General features: G+C 39.6%; 1 protein-coding gene and 1 long non-coding RNA gene across 5 annotated transcripts in view; one reads left to right on the top strand and one right to left on the bottom strand.

Moving 5' to 3' along the window:
* The window catches only part of LOC121941021 (pre-B-cell leukemia transcription factor 1-like), a 195,548-nt gene extending 178,627 nt beyond the window's left edge, over positions 1 to 16,921 (top strand). For all 4 annotated transcript variants that reach the window (XM_088078127.1, XM_088078128.1, XM_088078126.1 and 1 more), the window contains one exon: positions 12,989 to 16,921. In XM_088078127.1, the coding sequence (XP_087934253.1) occupies positions 12,989 to 13,081 (93 nt within the window). In that variant the 3' untranslated portion in view covers positions 13,082 to 16,921. The remainder of the gene's footprint in view (positions 1 to 12,988) is intronic.
* Positions 1,291 to 13,079, bottom strand: LOC148189617 (uncharacterized). The gene is made up of 3 exons (XR_015776681.1): positions 12,955 to 13,079; positions 11,318 to 11,358; positions 1,291 to 2,238 (listed from the first exon to the last, which is right to left on the bottom strand). It is a non-coding gene; the product is annotated as an uncharacterized LOC148189617 (long non-coding RNA).
* Positions 16,922 to 17,900: the final 979 nt, after the last annotated feature.

The following is a 17,900-nucleotide window of genomic DNA, read 5'->3' as shown; positions in this document are numbered from 1 at the left end:
CCATTTTTTTGACGTGCTGAATTGCGAGTTTTTTGGCCTTTTTTGGCCTTTATTCCCACTTTGTACACCATGGCGCGTCTCTACGAGCATTTCTATGTGGTTTTCGGCCATTTTTGGGAGGGGTCAAATTTTGACTTTTTTCGCATACTATACTATTGCCTTTTTTATTTTGGCCATTTCTTTGACGTGCTGAATTGCGAGTTTTTTGGCCTTTTTTGGCCTTTATTCCCACTTTGTACACCATGGCGCGTCTCTACGAGCATTTCTATGTGGTTTTCGGCCATTTTTGGGAGGGGTCAAATTTTGACTTTTTTCGCATACTATACTATTGCCTTTTTTGTTTGGGCCATTTTTTTGAAGTGCTGACTTGCGAGGTTTTTAGCCTTTTTTGGCCTTTATTCCCACTTTGTACACCATGGCGCGTCTCTACGAGCTGTTCTATGTGGTTTTCGGCCATTTTTGGGAGGGGTCAAATTTGGACTTTTTTCGCATACTATACTATTGCCTTTTTTTTTTCCGGCCATTTTTTTGACGTGCTGAATTGCGAGTTTTTTGGCCTTTTTTGGCCTTTATTCCCACTTTGTACACCATGGCGCGTCTCTACGAGCATTTCTATGTGGTTTTTGGCCATTTTTGGGAGGGGTCAAATTTTGACTTTTTTCGCATACTATACTATTGCCTTTTTTGTTTGGGCCATTTTTTTTAAGTGATGAATTGAGATGTTTTTGGCCTTTTTGGCCTTTATTCCCACTTGTACACCATGGCGTCTCTCTGAGCTGTTCTATGTGGTTTTCAGCCATTTTTGGGAGGGGTCAAATTTGGACTTTTTTCGCATACTATACTATTGCCTTTTTTGTTTTGGCCATTTCTTTGAAGTGATGAATTGCGAGTTTTTTGGCCTTTTTTGGCCTTTATTCCCACTTTGTACAGCATGGCGCGTCTCTACGAGCTGTTCTATGTGGTTTTCGGCCATTTTCGGGAGCGGTCAAATTTGGACTTTTTTCGCATACTATACTATTGCCTTTTTTTTTCCGGCCATTTTTTTGACGTGCTGAATTGCGAGTTTTTTGGCCTTTTTTGGCCTTTATTCCCACTTTGTACACCATGGCGCGTCTCTACGAGCATTTCTATGTGGTTTTCGGCCATTTTTGGGAGGGGTCAAATTTTGACTTTTTTCGCATACTATACTATTGCCTTTTTTGTTTGGGCCATTTTTTTGAAGTGATGAATTGCGAGGTTTTTGGCCTTTTTTGGCCTTTATTCCCACTTTGTACACCATGGCGCGTCTCTGCGAGCTGTTCTATGTGGTTTTCGGCCATTTTTGGGAGGGGTCAAATTTTGACTTTTTTCGCATACTATACTATTGCCTTTCTTTTCGGCCATTTTTTGGACATGCTAAATTCCAAGTTTTTTCGCCTTTTTTTTAGCATTTATTCCCACTTTTTTTACTATGACTTGTCTGTAGAAACCATTCTATGCCGTTTTCAGCCATTTTTTGGAGCGGCAAAATTTTGACTTTTTTCGTATACTATAGCATTGCCTTTTTTTCGGCCATTTTTTGGACATGCTAAATTATGAGGTTTTTGGCCTATTTTAGTGTTTATTTTTACTTTGCACACCATGGCGCGTGTCTACAAGGTATTCTGTTCCGTTTTCAGCCATTTTCAGGAGCAGTCAAATTTTGACATTTTTCACCATACTATAGTATTGCCTTTTTGGCCATTTGTTTTTTTGTCAATACAGGGTGTGGCAGGACCAAAATGCAACACAGCCTGTCAGAAGTTTGTAATGGTCTTTATTCAGCACACAAAACAACTTAACAGTTAACAGGAAAACAATACATGAGGCACAGGTATGTAATCAGTGTTCCTTGCAGCAGCACTGCGTCTTAGAGGTATAATCCTAAATGTCAATGCGGAACATGAAACCAAATTCCCTGAATGGCAGAGGAGTGAGTTTCCACTGGGGAGAGCTGGATGGTGCACTCGTAAAACAGTCTTTAGACGTAATCACAGGCAGACAAAGACCAGGAAAAACACACAGGCTGAACAGTCAGAGGCAGAAAGCTGTTGGGTTCATCGGGCTGAGACGAGGAGACGCGGTCAAAGCCAAGCAGGGTAGAAACCAGGAAGTCAAGCCGGAGATGAGTGCTGGAGAGTTGTGCATGCTGCGAAGACAATCTGGCAATGACTGAGAGATCTGGTGCTGCTGATGTACTGGCGTGGTGATGAGACTCAGCTGGAAGAAACAGGTGGGAATGATTGCGGCTGATTAGGTGAGACAAAGTGAAGGGAGAAGAATCAGCAGCAGTGCAGACTGTGACAATAAAATGATGCTTCTCGACAACCTATAATATGTTGTTTTCAGCGATTTTCATGAAATGTCAGATTTTGGCAATTTTTCACATGCTATACTATTGCCTTTAAGGCCATTTTTTCAAATTGTTAAATTATGACTTTTTTGGCCTTTATTCCCACTTTGTACACCATGGCGCGTCTGTACAACCTGTTCTATGAGGTTTTCGACCATTTTTTGGAGGGGTCAAATTTTGATTTTTTTCGCATACTATACTATTGCCTTTTTTTTTTCGGCCATTTTTTTGACGTGCTAAATTCCGAGGTTTTTGGCCTTCTTTGGTCTTTATTCCCATTTTGTACACCATGGCGCATCTCTACGAGCTGTTCTATGTGGTTTTTGGCCATTTTTGGGAGGGGTCAAATTTTGACTTTTTTCGCATACTATACTATTGCCTTTTTTGTTTGGGCCATTTTTGTGAAGTGAGGAATTGCGAGGTTTTTGGCCTTTTTTGACCTTTATTCCCACTTTGTACACCATGGCGCGTCTGTACGAGCTGTTCTATGTGGTTTTCGGCCATTTTTTGGAGGGGTCAAATTTTGACTTTTTTCGCATACTATACTATTGCCTTTTTTTTTCCGGCCATTTTTTTTGATGTGCTGAATTGCGAGGTTTTTGGCCTTTTTTGGCCTTTATTCCCACTTTGTACACCATGGCGCGTCTCTACGAGCTATTCTATGTGGTTTTCAGCCGTTTTTGGGAGGGGTCAAATTTTGACTTTTTTCGCATACTATACTATTGCCTTTTTTGTTTGGGCCATTTTTTTGAAGTGCTGAATTGCGAAGTTTTATGCCTTTTTTGGCCTTTATTCCCACTTTGTACACCATGGCACGTCTCTACGAGCATTTCTATGTGGTTTTCGGCCATTTTTTGGAGGGGTCAAATTTTGACTTTTTTCGCATACTATACTATTGCCTTTTTTTTTTCAGCCATTTTTTTGACGTGCTAAATTCCAAGGTTTTTGGCTTTTTTTGGCGTTTATTCCCACTTTGTACACCATGGCGTGTCTCCACGAGCTGTACTATGTGGTTTTCGGCCATATTTGGGAGGGGTCAAATTTTGACTTTTTTCGCATACTATACTATTGCCTTTTTGTTTCCGGCCATTTTTTTGACGTGCTAAATTCCGAGGTTTTTGGCCTTTTTTGGCCTTTATTCCCACTTTGTACACCATGGCGCATCTCTACGAGCTGTTCTATGTGGTTTTCGGCCATTTTTGGGAGGGGTCAAATTTGGACTTTTTTCGCATACTATACTATTGCCTTTTTTGTTTGGGCCATTTTTTTGACGTGCTAAATCCCGAGGTTTTTGGCCTTTTTTGGCCTTTATTCCCACTTTGTACACCATGGCACGTCTCTACGAGCTATTCTATGTGGTTTTCGGCCATTTTTTGGAGGGGTCAAATTTGGACTTTTTTCGCATACTATACTATTGCCTTTTTTTTCCCGGCCATTTTTTTGATGTGCTGAATTGCGAGGTTTTTGGCCTTTTTTGACCTTTATTCCCACTTTGTACACCATGGCGCATCTGTACGAGCTGTTCTATGTGGTTTTCGGCCATTTTTGGGAGGGGTCAAATTTTGACTTTTTTCGCATACTATACTATTGCCTTTTTTGTTTGGGCCATTTTTTTGACATGCTAAATTCCGAGGTTTTTGGCCTTTTTTGGCCTTTATTCCCACTTTGTACACCATGGCGCGTCTCTACGAGCTATTCTATGTGGTTTTCAGCCGTTTTTGGGAGGGGTCAAATTTGGACTTTTTTCGCATACTATACTATTGCCTTTTTTTTTCGGCCATTTTTTTGACGTGCTGAATTGCGAGGTTTTTGGCCTTTTTTGGCCTTTATTCCCACTTTGTACACCATGGCACGTCTCTACGAGCTGTTCTATGTGGTTTTCGGCCATTTTTTGGAGGGGTCAAATTTAGACTTTTTTCGCATACTATACTATTGCCTTTTTTGTTTGGGCCATTTTTTTGACGTGCTAAATTCCGAGGTTTTTGGCCTTTTTTGGCCTTTATTCCCACTTTGTACACCATGGCGCGTCTCTACGAGCTATTCTATGTGGTTTTCAGCCGTTTTTGGGAGGGGTCAAATTTTGACTTTTTTCGCATACTATACTATTGCCTTTTTTGTTTGGGCCATTTTTTTGAAGTGCTGAATTGCGAAGTTTTCTGCCTTTTTTGGCCTTTATTCCCACTTTGTACACCATGGCACGTCTCTACGAGCTGTTCTATGTGGTTTTCGGCCATTTTTTGGAGGGGTCAAATTTTGACTTTTTTCGCATACTATACTATTGCCTTTTTTTTTTCAGCCATTTTTTCGACGTGCTAAATTTCAAGGTTTTTGGCTTTTTTGGCGTTTATTCCCACTTTGTACACCATGGCGCGTCTCCACGAGCTGTACTATGTGGTTTTCGGCCATATTTGGGAGGGGTCAAATTTTGACTTTTTTCGCATACTATACTATTGCCTTTTTGTTTCCGGCCATTTTTTTGACGTGCTAAATTCGAGGTTTTTGGCCTTTTTTGGCCTTTATTCCCACTTTGTACACCATGGCGCATCTCTATGAGCTGTTCTATGTGGTTTTTGGCCATTTTTGGGAGGGGTCAAATTTGGACTTTTTTCGCATACTATACTATTGCCTTTTTTGTTTGGGCCATTTTTTTGACGTGCTAAATTCCGAGGTTTTTGGCCTTTTTTGGCCTTTATTCCCACTTTGTACACCATGGCGCGTCTCTACGAGCTATTCTATGTGGTTTTCAGCCGTTTTTGGGAGGGGTCAAATTTTGACTTTTTTCGCATACTATACTATTGCCTTTTTTGTTTGGGCCATTTTTTTGAAGTGCTGAATTGCGAGGTTTTATGCCTTTTTTGGCCTTTATTCCCACTTTGTACACCATGGCATGTCTCTACGAGCTGTTCTATGTGGTTTTCGGCCATTTTTGGGAGGGGTCAAATTTTGACTTTTTTCGCATACTATACTATTGCCTTTTTTGTTTGGGCCATTTTTTTGACGTGCTAAATTCCGAGGTTTTTGGCCTTTTTTGGCCTTTATTCCCACTTTGTACACCATGGCACGTCTCTACGAGCTATTCTATGTGGTTTTCGGCCATTTTTGGAGGGCTCAAATTTGGACTTTTTCGCATACTATACTATTGCCTTTTTGTTTGGGCCATTTTTTTGACGTGCTAAATTCCGAGGTTTTTTGGCCTTTTTTGGCCTTTATTCCCACTTTGTACAGCATGGCGCGTCTCTACGAGCTATTCTATGTGGTTTTCAGCCGTTTTTGGGAGGGGTCAAATTTGGACTTTTTTCGCATACTATACTATTGCCTTTTTTTTTTTTGGCCATTTTTTTGACGTGCTAAATTCCAAGGTTTTTGGCCTTTTTTGGCCTTTATTCTCACTTTGTACACCATGGCACGTCTCTACGAGCTGTTCTATGTGGTTTTCGGCCATTTTTTGGAGGGGTGAAATTTGGACTTTTTTCGCATACTATACTATTGCCTTTTTTGTTTGGGCCATTTTTGTGAAGTGATGAATTGCGAGGTTTTTGGCCTTTTTTGACCTTTATTCCCACTTTGTACACCATGGCGCGTCTGTACGAGCTGTTCTATGTGGTTTTCGGCCATTTTTTGGAGGGGTCAAATTTGGACTTTTTTCGCATACTATACTATTGCCTTTTTTGTTTGGGCCATTTTTTTGACGTGCTAAATTCCGAGGTTTTTGGCCTTTTTTGGCCTTTATTCCCTCTTTGTACACCATGGCGCGTCTCACGAGCTGTTCTATGTGGTTTTCGGCCATTTTGGGAGGGTCAAATTTGGACTTTTTTCGCATACTCTACTATTGCCTTTTTTTTTCGGCCATTTTTTTGACGTGCTGAATTGCGAGGTTTTTGGCCTTTTTTGGCCTTTATTCCCACTTTGTACACCATGGCACGTCTCTACGAGCTATTCTATGTGGTTTTTCAGCCGTTTTTGGGAGGGGTCAAATTTGGACTTTTTTCGCATACTATACTATTGCCTTTTTTGTTTGGGCCATTTTTTTGACGTGCTAAATTCCGAGGTTTTTGGCCTTTTTTGGCCTTTATTCCCACTTTCTACACCATGGCGCGTCTCTACGAGCTATTCTATGTGGTTTTGAGCCGTTTTTGGGAGGGGTCAAATTTTGACTTTTTTCGCATACTATACTATTGCCTTTTTTGTTTGGGCCATTTTTTTGAAGTGCTGAATTGCGAAGTTTTATGCCTTTTTTGGCCTTTATTCCCACTTTGTACACCATGGCACGTCTCTACGAGCTGTTCTATGTGGTTTTCGGCCATTTTTTGGAGGGGTCAAATTTTGACTTTTTTCGCATACTATACTATTGCCTTTTTTGTTTGGGCCATTTTTTTGACGTGCTAAATTCCGAGGTTTTTGGCCTTTTTTGGCCTTTATTCCCACTTTGTACACCATGGCGCGTCTCTACGAGCTATTCTATGTGGTTTTCAGCCGTTTTTGGGAGGGGTCAAATTTTGACTTTTCAGCATACTATACTATTGCCTTTTTTGTTTGGGCCATTTTTTTGAAGTGCTGAATTGCGAAGTTTTATGCCTTTTTTGGCCTTTATTCCCACTTTGTACACCATGGCACGTCTCTACGAGCTGTTCTATGTGGTTTTCGGCCATTTTTGGGAGGGGTCAAATTTTGACTTTTTTCGCATACTATACTATTGCCTTTTTGTTTCCGGCCATTTTTTTGACGTGCTAAATTCCGAGGTTTTTGGCCTTTTTTGGCCTTTATTCCCACTTTGTACACCATGGCGCATCTCTATGAGCTGTTCTATGTGGTTTTTGGCCATTTTTGGGAGGGGTCAAATTTGGACTTTTTTCGCATACTATACTATTGCCTTTTTTGTTTGGGCCATTTTTTTGACGTGCTAAATTCCGAGGTTTTTGGCCTTTTTTGGCCTTTATTCCCACTTTGTACACCATGGCGCGTCTCTACGAGCTATTCTATGTGGTTTTCAGCCGTTTTTGGGAGGGGTCAAATTTTGACTTTTTTCGCATACTATACTATTGCCTTTTTTGTTTGGGCCATTTTTTTGAAGTGCTGAATTGCGAGGTTTTCTGCCTTTTTTGGCCTTTATTCCCACTTTGTACACCATGGCATGTCTCTCTGAGCTGTTCTATGTGGTTTTTGGCCATTTTTGGGAGGGGTCAAATTTTGACTTTTTTCGCATACTATACTATTGCCTTTTTTGTTTGGGCCATTTTTTTGACGTGCTAAATTCCGAGGTTTTGGGCCTTTTTTGGCCTTTATTCCCACTTTGTACACCATGGCACGTCTCTAAGAGCTATTCTATGTGGTTTTCGGCCATTTTTTGGAGGGCTCAAATTTGGACTTTTTTCGCATACTATACTATTGCCTTTTTTTTTTGGCCATTTTTTTGACGTGCTAAATTCCAAGGTTTTTGGCTTTTTTTGGCGTTTATTCCCACTTTGTACACCATGGCGTGTCTCCACGAGCTGTACTATGTGGTTTTCGGCCATATTTGGGAGGGGTCAAATTTTGACTTTTTTCGCATACTATACTATTGCCTTTTTGTTTCCGGCCATTTTTTTGACGTGCTAAATTCCGAGGTTTTTGGCCTTTTTTGGCCTTTATTCCCACTTTGTACACCATGGCGCATCTCTATGAGCTGTTCTATGTGGTTTTTGGCCATTTTTGGGAGGGGTCAAATTTGGACTTTTTTCGCATACTATACTATTGCCTTTTTTGTTTGGGCCATTTTTTTGACGTGCTAAATTCCAAGGTTTTTGGCCTTTTTTGGCCTTTATTCCCACTTTGTACACCATGGCGTGTCTGTACGAGCTGTTCTATGTGGTTTTCGGCCATTTTTGGGAGGGGTCAAATTTTGACTTTTTTCGCATACTATACTATTGCCTTTTTTTTTCCGGCCATTTTTTTGATGTGCTGAATTGCGAGGTTTTTGGCCTTTTTTGGCCTTTATTCCCACTTTGTACACCATGGCACGTCTCTACGAGCTATTCTATGTGGTTTTTCAGCCGTTTTTGGGAGGGGTCAAATTTTGACTTTTTTCGCATACTATACTATTGCCTTTTTTGTTTGGGCCATTTTTTTGACGTGCTAAATTCCAAGGTTTTTGGCTTTTTTTGGCGTTTATTCCCACTTTGTACACCATGGCGTGTCTCTACGAGCTGTACTATGTGGTTTTCAGCCGTTTTTGGGAGGGGTCAAATTTGGACTTTTTTCGCATACTATACTATTGCCTTTATTTTCCGGCCATTTTTTTGACGTGCTGAATTGCGAGGTTTTTGGCCTTTTTTGGCCTTTATTCCCACTTTGTACACCATGGCGCATCTCTATGTGGTCTCTATGTGGTTTTTGGCCATTTTTTGGAGGGGTCAAATTTGGACTTTTTTCGCATACTATACTATTGCCTTTTTTTTTTCGGCCATTTTTTGACGTGCTAAATTCCGAGGTTTTTGGCCTTTTTTGGCCTTTATTCCCACTTTGTACACCATGGCGCGTCTCTACGAGCTGTTCTATGTGGTTTTCGGCCATTTTTGGGAGGGGTCAAATTTTGACTTTTTTCGCATACTATACTATTGCCTTTTTTTTTTTTGGCCATTTTTTTGACGTGCTAAATTCCAAGGTTTTTGGCCTTTTTTGGCCTTTATTCTCACTTTGTACACCATGGCATGTCTCTACGAGCTGTTCTATGTGGTTTTCGGCCATTTTTTGGAGGGGTCAAATTTGGACTTTTTTCGCATACTATACTATTGCCTTTTTTGTTTGGGCCATTTTTTTGACGTGCTAAATTCCGAGTTTTTTGGCCTTTTTTGGCCTTTATTCCCACTTTGTACACCATGGCGCGTCTCTACGAGCTATTCTATGTGGTTTTCAGCCGTTTTTGGGAGGGGTCAAATTTGGACTTTTTTCGCATACTATACTATTGCCTTTTTTTTTCGGCCATTTTTTGAAGTGCTGAATTGCAGTTTTATGCCTTTTTTGGCCTTTATTCCCACTTTGTACACCATGGCACGTCTCTACGAGCATTTCTATGTGGTTTTCGGCCATTTTTTGGAGGGGTCAAATTTTGACTTTTTTCACATACTATACTATTGCCTTTTTTTTTTCAGCCATTTTTTTGATGTGCTGAATTGCGAGGTTTTTGGCCTTTTTTGGCCTTTATTCCCACTTTGTACACCATGGCACGTCTCTACGAGCTATTCTATGTGGTTTTCGGCCATTTTTTGGAGGGCTCAAATTTGGACTTTTTTCGCATACTATACTATTGCCTTTTTTGTTTGGGCCATTTTTTTGACGTGCTAAATTCCGAGGTTTTTGGCCTTTTTTGGCCTTTATTCCCACTTTGTACACCATGGCGCGTCTCTACGAGCTGTTCTATGTGGTTTTTGGCCATTTTTGGGAGGGGTCAAATTTTGACTTTTTTCGCATACTATACTATTGCCTTTTTGTTTTGGCCATTTTTTTGACGTGCTAAATTCCAAGGTTTTGGGCCTTTTTTGGCCTTTATTCCCACTTTGTACACCATGGCGTGTCTCTACGAGCTGTACTATGTGGTTTTCGGCCATATTTGGGAGGGGTCAAATTTTGACTTTTTTCACATACTATACTATTGCCTTTTTTTTTTTCGGCCATTTTTTGACGTGCTAAATTCCGAGGTTTTTGGCCTTTTTTGGCCTTTATTCCCACTTTGTACACCATGGCGCGTCTCTACGAGCATTTCTATGTGATTTTCGGCCATTTTTGGGAGGGCTCAAATTTTGACTTTTTTCGCATACTATACTATTGCCTTTTTTGTTTGGGCCATTTTTTTGACGTGCTAAATTGCGAGGTTTTTGGCCTTTTTTGGCCTTTATTCCCACTTTGTACACCATGGCGCGCCTGTACGAGCTGTTCTATGTGGTTTTCGGCCATTTTTGGGAGGGGTCAAATTTTGACTTTTTTCGCATACTATACTGTTGCCTTTTTTTTTTCAGCCATTTTTTTTACGTGCTAAATTCCGAGGTTTTTGGCCTTTTTTGGCCTTTATTCCCACTTTGTACACCATGGCGCGTCTCTACGAGCATTTCTATGTGATTTTCAGCCATTTTTGGGAGGGCTCAAATTTTGACTTTTTTCGCATACTATACTATTGCCTTTTTTGTTTGGGCCATTTTTTTGACGTGCTAAAGTCCGAGGTTTTTGGCCTTTTTTGGCCTTTATTCCCACTTTGTACACCATGGCGCGTCTCTACGAGCTGTGCTATGTGGTTTTCGGCCATTTTTGGGAGGGGTCAAATTTTGACTTTTTTCGCATACTATACTATTGCCTTTTTTTTTCTGGCCATTTTTTTGAAGTGCTGAATTGCGAGGTTTTGGGCCTTTTTTGGCCTTTATTCCCACTTTGTACACCATGGCGCGTCTCTACGAGCTGTTCTATGTGATTTTCGGCCATTTTTGGGAGGGGTCAAATTTTGACTTTTTTCGCATACTATACTATTGCCTTTTTTTTCCGGCCATTTTTTCGACGCGCTAAATTCCGAGGTTTTTGGCCTTTTTTTCCCCTTTATTCCCACTTTGTACACCATGGCGCGTCTCTGCGAGCGATTCTATGTGGTTTTCGGCCATTTTTGGGAGGGGTCAAATTTTGACTTTTTTCACATACTATACTATTGCCTTTTTGTTTTCAGCCATTTTTTTGACGTCCTAAATTCCGAGGTTTTTGGCCTTTTTGGCCTTTATTCCCACTTTGTACACTATTGCTATTTTGGCCATTTTCTCAACAAGCTAAATTATGTAGTTTAGTTTTTTTTGGTATTATATTGGACAACGAACGATGGTGGGATTTTTGGCGGGATTTTAGGCGACATGCTATAGTGCTACTTTTTGGTGTCATTTTGGACATTTTGGATCCAAAATGGTCAGTGTTGGATACTGATTGATATCTACTTACTGCAGTCGAGCAATGGCGTCTGCTGAAGTACGGTTTCACCACTTGGGAAAAAAGAAAAACACATCAAACTTTAGCATATTTGATTAATGTAGGGGGATGGTTTTCCATCCAATGAACAAATGTATCGACAGAATCACCATGATGTTATGTGAACAACAAAAGTCACATCCGGGTAGAAAACTGGCCATAGTTTTAAATTGTGACAATTTGTAAACTCAGCAAACACGTTTATTTTTGTTGTCATTTTCAGTCATAACTAACAAATAAGATGCAGCATTAAAGACTGTGGGCCAACCTACATATGTGGCACTTCCATTGTCCTTTTTTATGAACTGTGTTTCTTTGATAAACCAAATCTACCTGCATGGAACCTAAGCCATATATTTGTATGAATTATAGACACTTAAAATCAATATCAGGTAAAAGTGCACTATATTTGAATATTTGCTCTGCATTACTGTACACATTAGCTGATCAGGGAAGCAGATGAGCAGCAACTCCAGCTTTTGGTGGAGTAAAATTATTGTTTTTCTCAATGGAGTCAGGTGTTTTTGATATAACAGCTTCAAATCCACGTCGGTAAGGGCTGTTTTACGGTAAGATAAAGCTGTAAAATATATATTCTAAATACAGCACACACTTAAACTGATATTGCTTTGTTTTTTTAGTTTGGCCTATTTTTGGGTGGCTTAAAACAAAACAAGTCAATTTAGGCAGATGTCATTTGTTTCTGTGTTTGTGACGGAGCCGTTTTCTACCCAGAAGTTGTTGTAAATAAACATTGAGTTTGGGCTTATATCCCAGTATCCACAAAACAGTTGTCCAGACATTTGTAGATAAACTTTATGAATGAAGAGTAGAACAAATGTTGAGAGAGTTTAAGGAAATGTCTGAAATAAAAAAGGCTGGATAATGACTGAGCGGATACATAATGCATGCTGTTGATGATTACAGCTGTAATTACAATTCTGAAACATGCTGAGCGCCACCAAAGTCACGCGTTCTATGACGTGACCCCTCCACTTTTGATTACCGTCTGCCGTCTTAAATAACGGGCTCTGAAATGAAAGGCTGCCAAGTTTTTGTGACGGCTTTAAAGTTAACTATTAATATCCTAAATGCTCTTTAACAGGCCCGTCTGTGGCAGCGGAAAGGGCCTTCATTGCTCTCATTGTATGTTAATTCCTGCTGTCAGCGTCATAATGAGTGCATATGACGTTGATTGTACTTGTTTTGTTTCAAAAGTCTTTTTCTACAATTTACATATATTATTCACATTATTTAAAGACAAAGTGACAGGCGTTTTTTCAAGGCGAAATCTTGTACAGCTCGACTTTTCTTCTGTTTTCTTCGTTATTTGAGTTTGCAGCAGATGATGGGGTGTAATTTCTGCTCGGCTGAAAAAAAACAAGATTTTTTTTTCTCTTTTATGTCAGTCTAATTCTGAAATGTAATTTGAGAGAGTCGGCTTTTCTTCCAATTCAGGAGGCAATTTGGCTCAAGGCTGTTTTGCGACTATGTGGCGAATCGCTCAGAGTATCCGTTCATACACCACCTTGCCCTCAGGACTTCCATTTGTTTAGCTCACGGTTTGACCCGGCTGCGCTGAGTAATGACGAGGAAAGTAACGGACTCACCACTCGTATCCTTCTTCTTGTTTTTTTCTCCCAGGCAAACGGTGGCTGGCAGGATGCTCCGACCCCCTCGTCAGTGACTTCACCCACAGAAGGACCCGGAAGCGTCCACTCTGACACCTCCAACTGATCCTCCACCTCCTCTTCACTCCTCCGTCCTAACTTCCTCCACCACTGCACCTGTAGACAAATCCCCGAAAACTTAAATTAAACCCCATCGGGATTGGACGTGACGTACTGTACGAAGTCACGCGGCGGGACACAGTCGGGGTTTGGGACGACATTTTCAACATAACGGACAGAAGTTTCACTTTTCCTATCTGGACTACGGCAGCACCGTTAGCAGCCTGCGTAGGGGACTCATATCCACACGTCACAGTTTGTACAGTTTCCACTCGATGTCCATGTTGCCTCTTTGTATTTCTCTTACATTATATATCCACACAATAGGCACACAGTTAGCAGCTCCCCACGTCTTGTAAATTGAAATGCTTCCACACTACCTCTATTCCAAATAACAACAGAGAAAACATTTCAAACGCTTCGGTTTTACAAATTTTTATAATTATCGGGATTTTACTGTACGACGCACCGCGCCCTGTCATAACACCTCTGTCTTTGTTACTGTGTTTCGCACATTTACGTTATCTACAGTGCCAAAGTTCAACCCTGGAGGTGAATTTTGATACGTTTTTCATGCCATACTTTGTAAGTATTATTATGTTAGTCCAGTCATGTTAGTCACGTATTCAGCCTCAATTTATATAGTTTGTATTCAGAACTTCTACAACAGACAATGACATATAAGGCATTTTATATTTTATCGCCTGAGGAGCAGGTTTTCTGCTCATATGCAGTACAATAATAAGAATTCACAATTTTTACGCAAGCAATTAAAGAGCGACTCAAGACGAGAGTTGAAGTTCTGTCACGTTTGTCGGCTGCATTAAAAACATTCAAAGGAAAATTGACCCGAAACACTAAATCAATGACAACATTAGCAGCAATCACGTCAATAACACTAAAGCACAATAACGCCTAATGATTGAACTCGTAGGGTAACATTTGTAAATGTCGGGAGAGAAAACAATGCAGAGGGAATTTTCAGATTTAACTTTAGGAGTCATATATGGAAGAAAGAGGGACATACAGAACATTGTCAGACATCATCAGTGTGTATCAATATAGCCAAAAACTGCTGGTAACCAAATCCAAAACAAAAATTGTGATTCAGATTTTAAGGTTTCATATAGTTGGGAATGATGTATTTTCTCTGAATTCATTTTTTCATTTTTGGTGTTACATTTGCGTCATTGTCCTGAGACCATGATGGGACACTTTGAGTTCAGATTAGATTTTTTTTTTGTTTGTTTGTTCTTTGGCTCAGTCTAAATTATTAGTGGCACAAATATAACTCTGTATTTTGGATTTGTATTTGTGTCATAAGACTGAAAAAGCAATTGAACAATTTAATTAAAATTTTTTTGTGTTTGCTCAAATTAAATAATTATTTTCACAATAAGAATCTCTTTTTATGTAGTTTTGGTTGTGCTCAAAAAAATATTTTCAGTCCCAGTGCACACTCATGATTGTGGCACAAATATAACTATTTGATTATTATTATATTATATTGTTATAATTTTTTATTATATTTGCGTCATAATGCTGTAAAGGGACATTTTGCATTACAATTCGATTTTTGTCTTCGTTCAAATTTCAGTATTCTTGACACGATTCTCTACATATACTTTGTGTGCTCATAAAAAGTTAGATTTTTGCCACAATTCTGAACATGCAATGGGACATTTTGAGCGCAGAAAATAACTATATTTTTACATTATATTTGTGACATAATCCTGAGACCACAATGGGACGTTTTGCGCTCTAATCAAGTTTTTGTGTTTGCCGAAAATTAAACTATTCTTGACACAATAAAACTTCTTCACATGTACATTGTGTAAAAACAAAGAAATCAGTTCCAAAATATCCCATTGCAAGCTCAGTATTTTGGCATTAATATAACTTCATATTTTGGAATAATATTTGTAACATAATCCTAAAACCGTGATGAAACATTTTGTGCACAATTTAGATTTTTGTGTTTGCACAAAATTATATTATTTTTTACATGAGAAGAATTTCTTTTCAAATATTCAATAAACTTTCTGTGCTGAAAATATCTCATTGCACGCTCAAGATTGCGGCACAAATATAACTGTATTTTAAAATTTTACTCGTGTCATAATCGTGAGACCACAATGGGACATTTTACGCACACATTGGCCTTTTGTGTTTGCCAAAAATTAAATTATTCTTTACATGATAAGAATTTCTTTTCTTTTTGCAAGCAAAAAATACATTTCAAAATATCCCACTGCAGGCTCAGGACTGTGGCGCACGTTTAACTCCATATTCTGCAATTCTAGTTTTGTCATAATGTTGAGCGTGCAACGAGACATTTTGTGAGTTTTGAGTTCGCTCAAATTAAATGATTCTTTCTTTACATGTTCTTTGTGTGCACACAAAAAAATCCCTTTCAAAATTTCTCATAGCACGCTCAGGATTTTGGCACAAATATGACTCCATACATATTAGGTGCTGAAAAACTGTCTTACTTATCGCATAACTCGTGTTAACATTACGAACTGCAGTGTTTGTATTTTCGGTATCTAAGAGTTCCTTCACTTTTGGTTTAAAAATGAAAACACTACATTCATCAGCGATCCAAAATGTGAAATTAGAATTTGTGACCTTTGTTGTATGTGCAGTATAGTATACGGTCTAACATGTACACATGATTACAGTAGTCCTCATGAGATCTCAGCATTTACATACTTTGATACCAAAAAATGGCAGAATTTTTATCCTCTACATTGGGATCAGCTTTATCGACATTTTCTTTTTTCCTCTTTTTCGTAGGATTTTACAAACTACGGTACTAGAGAGCGTCTCAAAATGCTCCAGTACTCTGTATTCAAAGCCAAAAAAATGCAGTTGGAATACAGAAGTGTTTATATACTTTAAAACGGAAACAAATACCCTGATGGCACACAAATCCAGATAATGTTTGGATATATTTTTATGTCTCCATTTTGTGAATAACTTCCTTTTTTTGGTTTTAATTTGATATTATTTTGCTTTGCTATCAGACTGTTTTTTATGCTACCATTATACGTGAATTAGCCCAAGAATGCTCTATATACAGTATGTAGATATGCACCTTTACTTTTTTTTTGCATCTTTGAATTTGGACTGTAGCCATTTTAACGCAGCCTGATCGAGTTTTTGTTGGATTTAAGGTGAAATCATTATTATTATTTTGTATTCAGATAACCGAAAACACACCTGCCCCCAAGATGGCTACTGTTCGAATGAAGGTGACGTGAAAAGTTAGCGTTAACATCGCCCTCCGGCTTTGTTTTTAGCTCAACTGAACCCTTACGCAAATTCAGCCCCGAGATCCCAAGCAGTCATGCGGCCTGAAAAACGCAGGTATTTTTTTAACAGTCGTCAGTGTGTTTGTATTTATTACACATGTATGAAATAATGGATGTTTCAGCGCTACTGTCTGGAGGTCAACCATGGCGCGAAAACAAACTCATTTGGATCATTCGGAGCGGATCCCCCTCGGCCCACCTGCTCAGTATTACAGCCGAGGGGCCGAGCGGCGTCGATGCACAGAACCGGCCTCAGTCGAGTCTTCTCAAGTCATTGGAGTGAATTGACAGCACCGGCCATGCAAGGCAAACACAAGGATTGTTTTCGCACCCCTCGGAAATAAAAAAAAGAAAAAAAAGGCTTAACTCTACTTTTCACATTGCCTGTCAAATATTATCGAAGCTTCATGTAATGATGCTTTTTAGTTTTTTTGAATATAAAAGGAAAAGAGACATGAAAAGAGAATTTGTAAAACATAAAATGTTTTATTTGTTGCATGTCTTTTTGTTCTTCAATAAAATAACGTACTGCAGTGTTTTGAATGTTAACTTCTTTTTTATAAGGATTTCAGAGTGAAATCGTGGAGCCTTTTTCTTGACAGGTTTTAACTTTTAAGATCTCTGCGTATGTAAAAAAAAAAAAAAAAAAAAAGAAAGAAAAAAAAGGTATCAAATGGAAAACTATTGTCTTTTTAATTCCAATTCAGTTTTCTGTGGAGAAAAAATAGCTGAAAGTGTAGGTTTTATGGTCTCTTAATTTGTACTGGCAATGCGTATCCCAAATAAATAGTTTCTTTTGTTGCATAAATTGCAGTTTTGTCTTTTTTTTTTCATGTCAGTTTTCCCACGAATGCACGGCTGAGTTTCGTCCTAAACTTGTTTTCTCCTCGAGACTTTTCTAACAGGGTCAGGGTCAGGAGTCACTGTAGGATACACGTTTACACGTTGTAGACTTGTCAGTCCAACACCTTTTGGGTAACATTGCACGTCTCACTTCCAACTCCGCTGCTGCACGCAGGCATTTTATCACCAACATAGCGCCGGAGCTCGGCCGAGCTGCCGAGGGTGTGAAGGGGACATTTTCACAGTTTTTGAAGTGAGTGAAAGCTGTGCGCTCCCGGCAGACAGACACCCCCCGCCTCCCCCCTCTCCCTCTCTTACCCTCACCCAGGTCCCTCGGAGGCATGGTTAATGCGCGTCCCCTGAAAGAGGCGGATCCGCACTTATCTCTCTCCTCCAGATAAACCAGACAGGATGTCTGATTCTGCTCCTCCGATTCATCCGTCCCTGCGAGAGCGAGAGAAAAAAGGGCTGAAACATTAACTTGTGGATTAGGACGAGGTTCCCAGGAGCGTCCAAAATCAGAGAGCGTGACAGAGACTGTGGGAGTGACATATGCAAACATGATCAAGTGTAATTACATGGAGGAGCCTCCTTGTTTCTATCAAAGGGGCCACTGTTTGAGGCATGAAAGGCAAGAAGTGCCGGACGTCTTTAATTTATTCGTGCGCT

Source organism: Plectropomus leopardus, chromosome 5 (assembly GCF_026936395.1).
Source record: "Plectropomus leopardus strain MGB_pleo_1.0 chromosome 5, ASM2693639v1, whole genome shotgun sequence".
Taxonomy (NCBI): domain Eukaryota; kingdom Metazoa; phylum Chordata; class Actinopteri; order Perciformes; family Serranidae; genus Plectropomus; species Plectropomus leopardus.
Note: the sequence above shows the minus strand (reverse complement) of the source record. Positions and strands in the feature narration are given on the sequence as shown.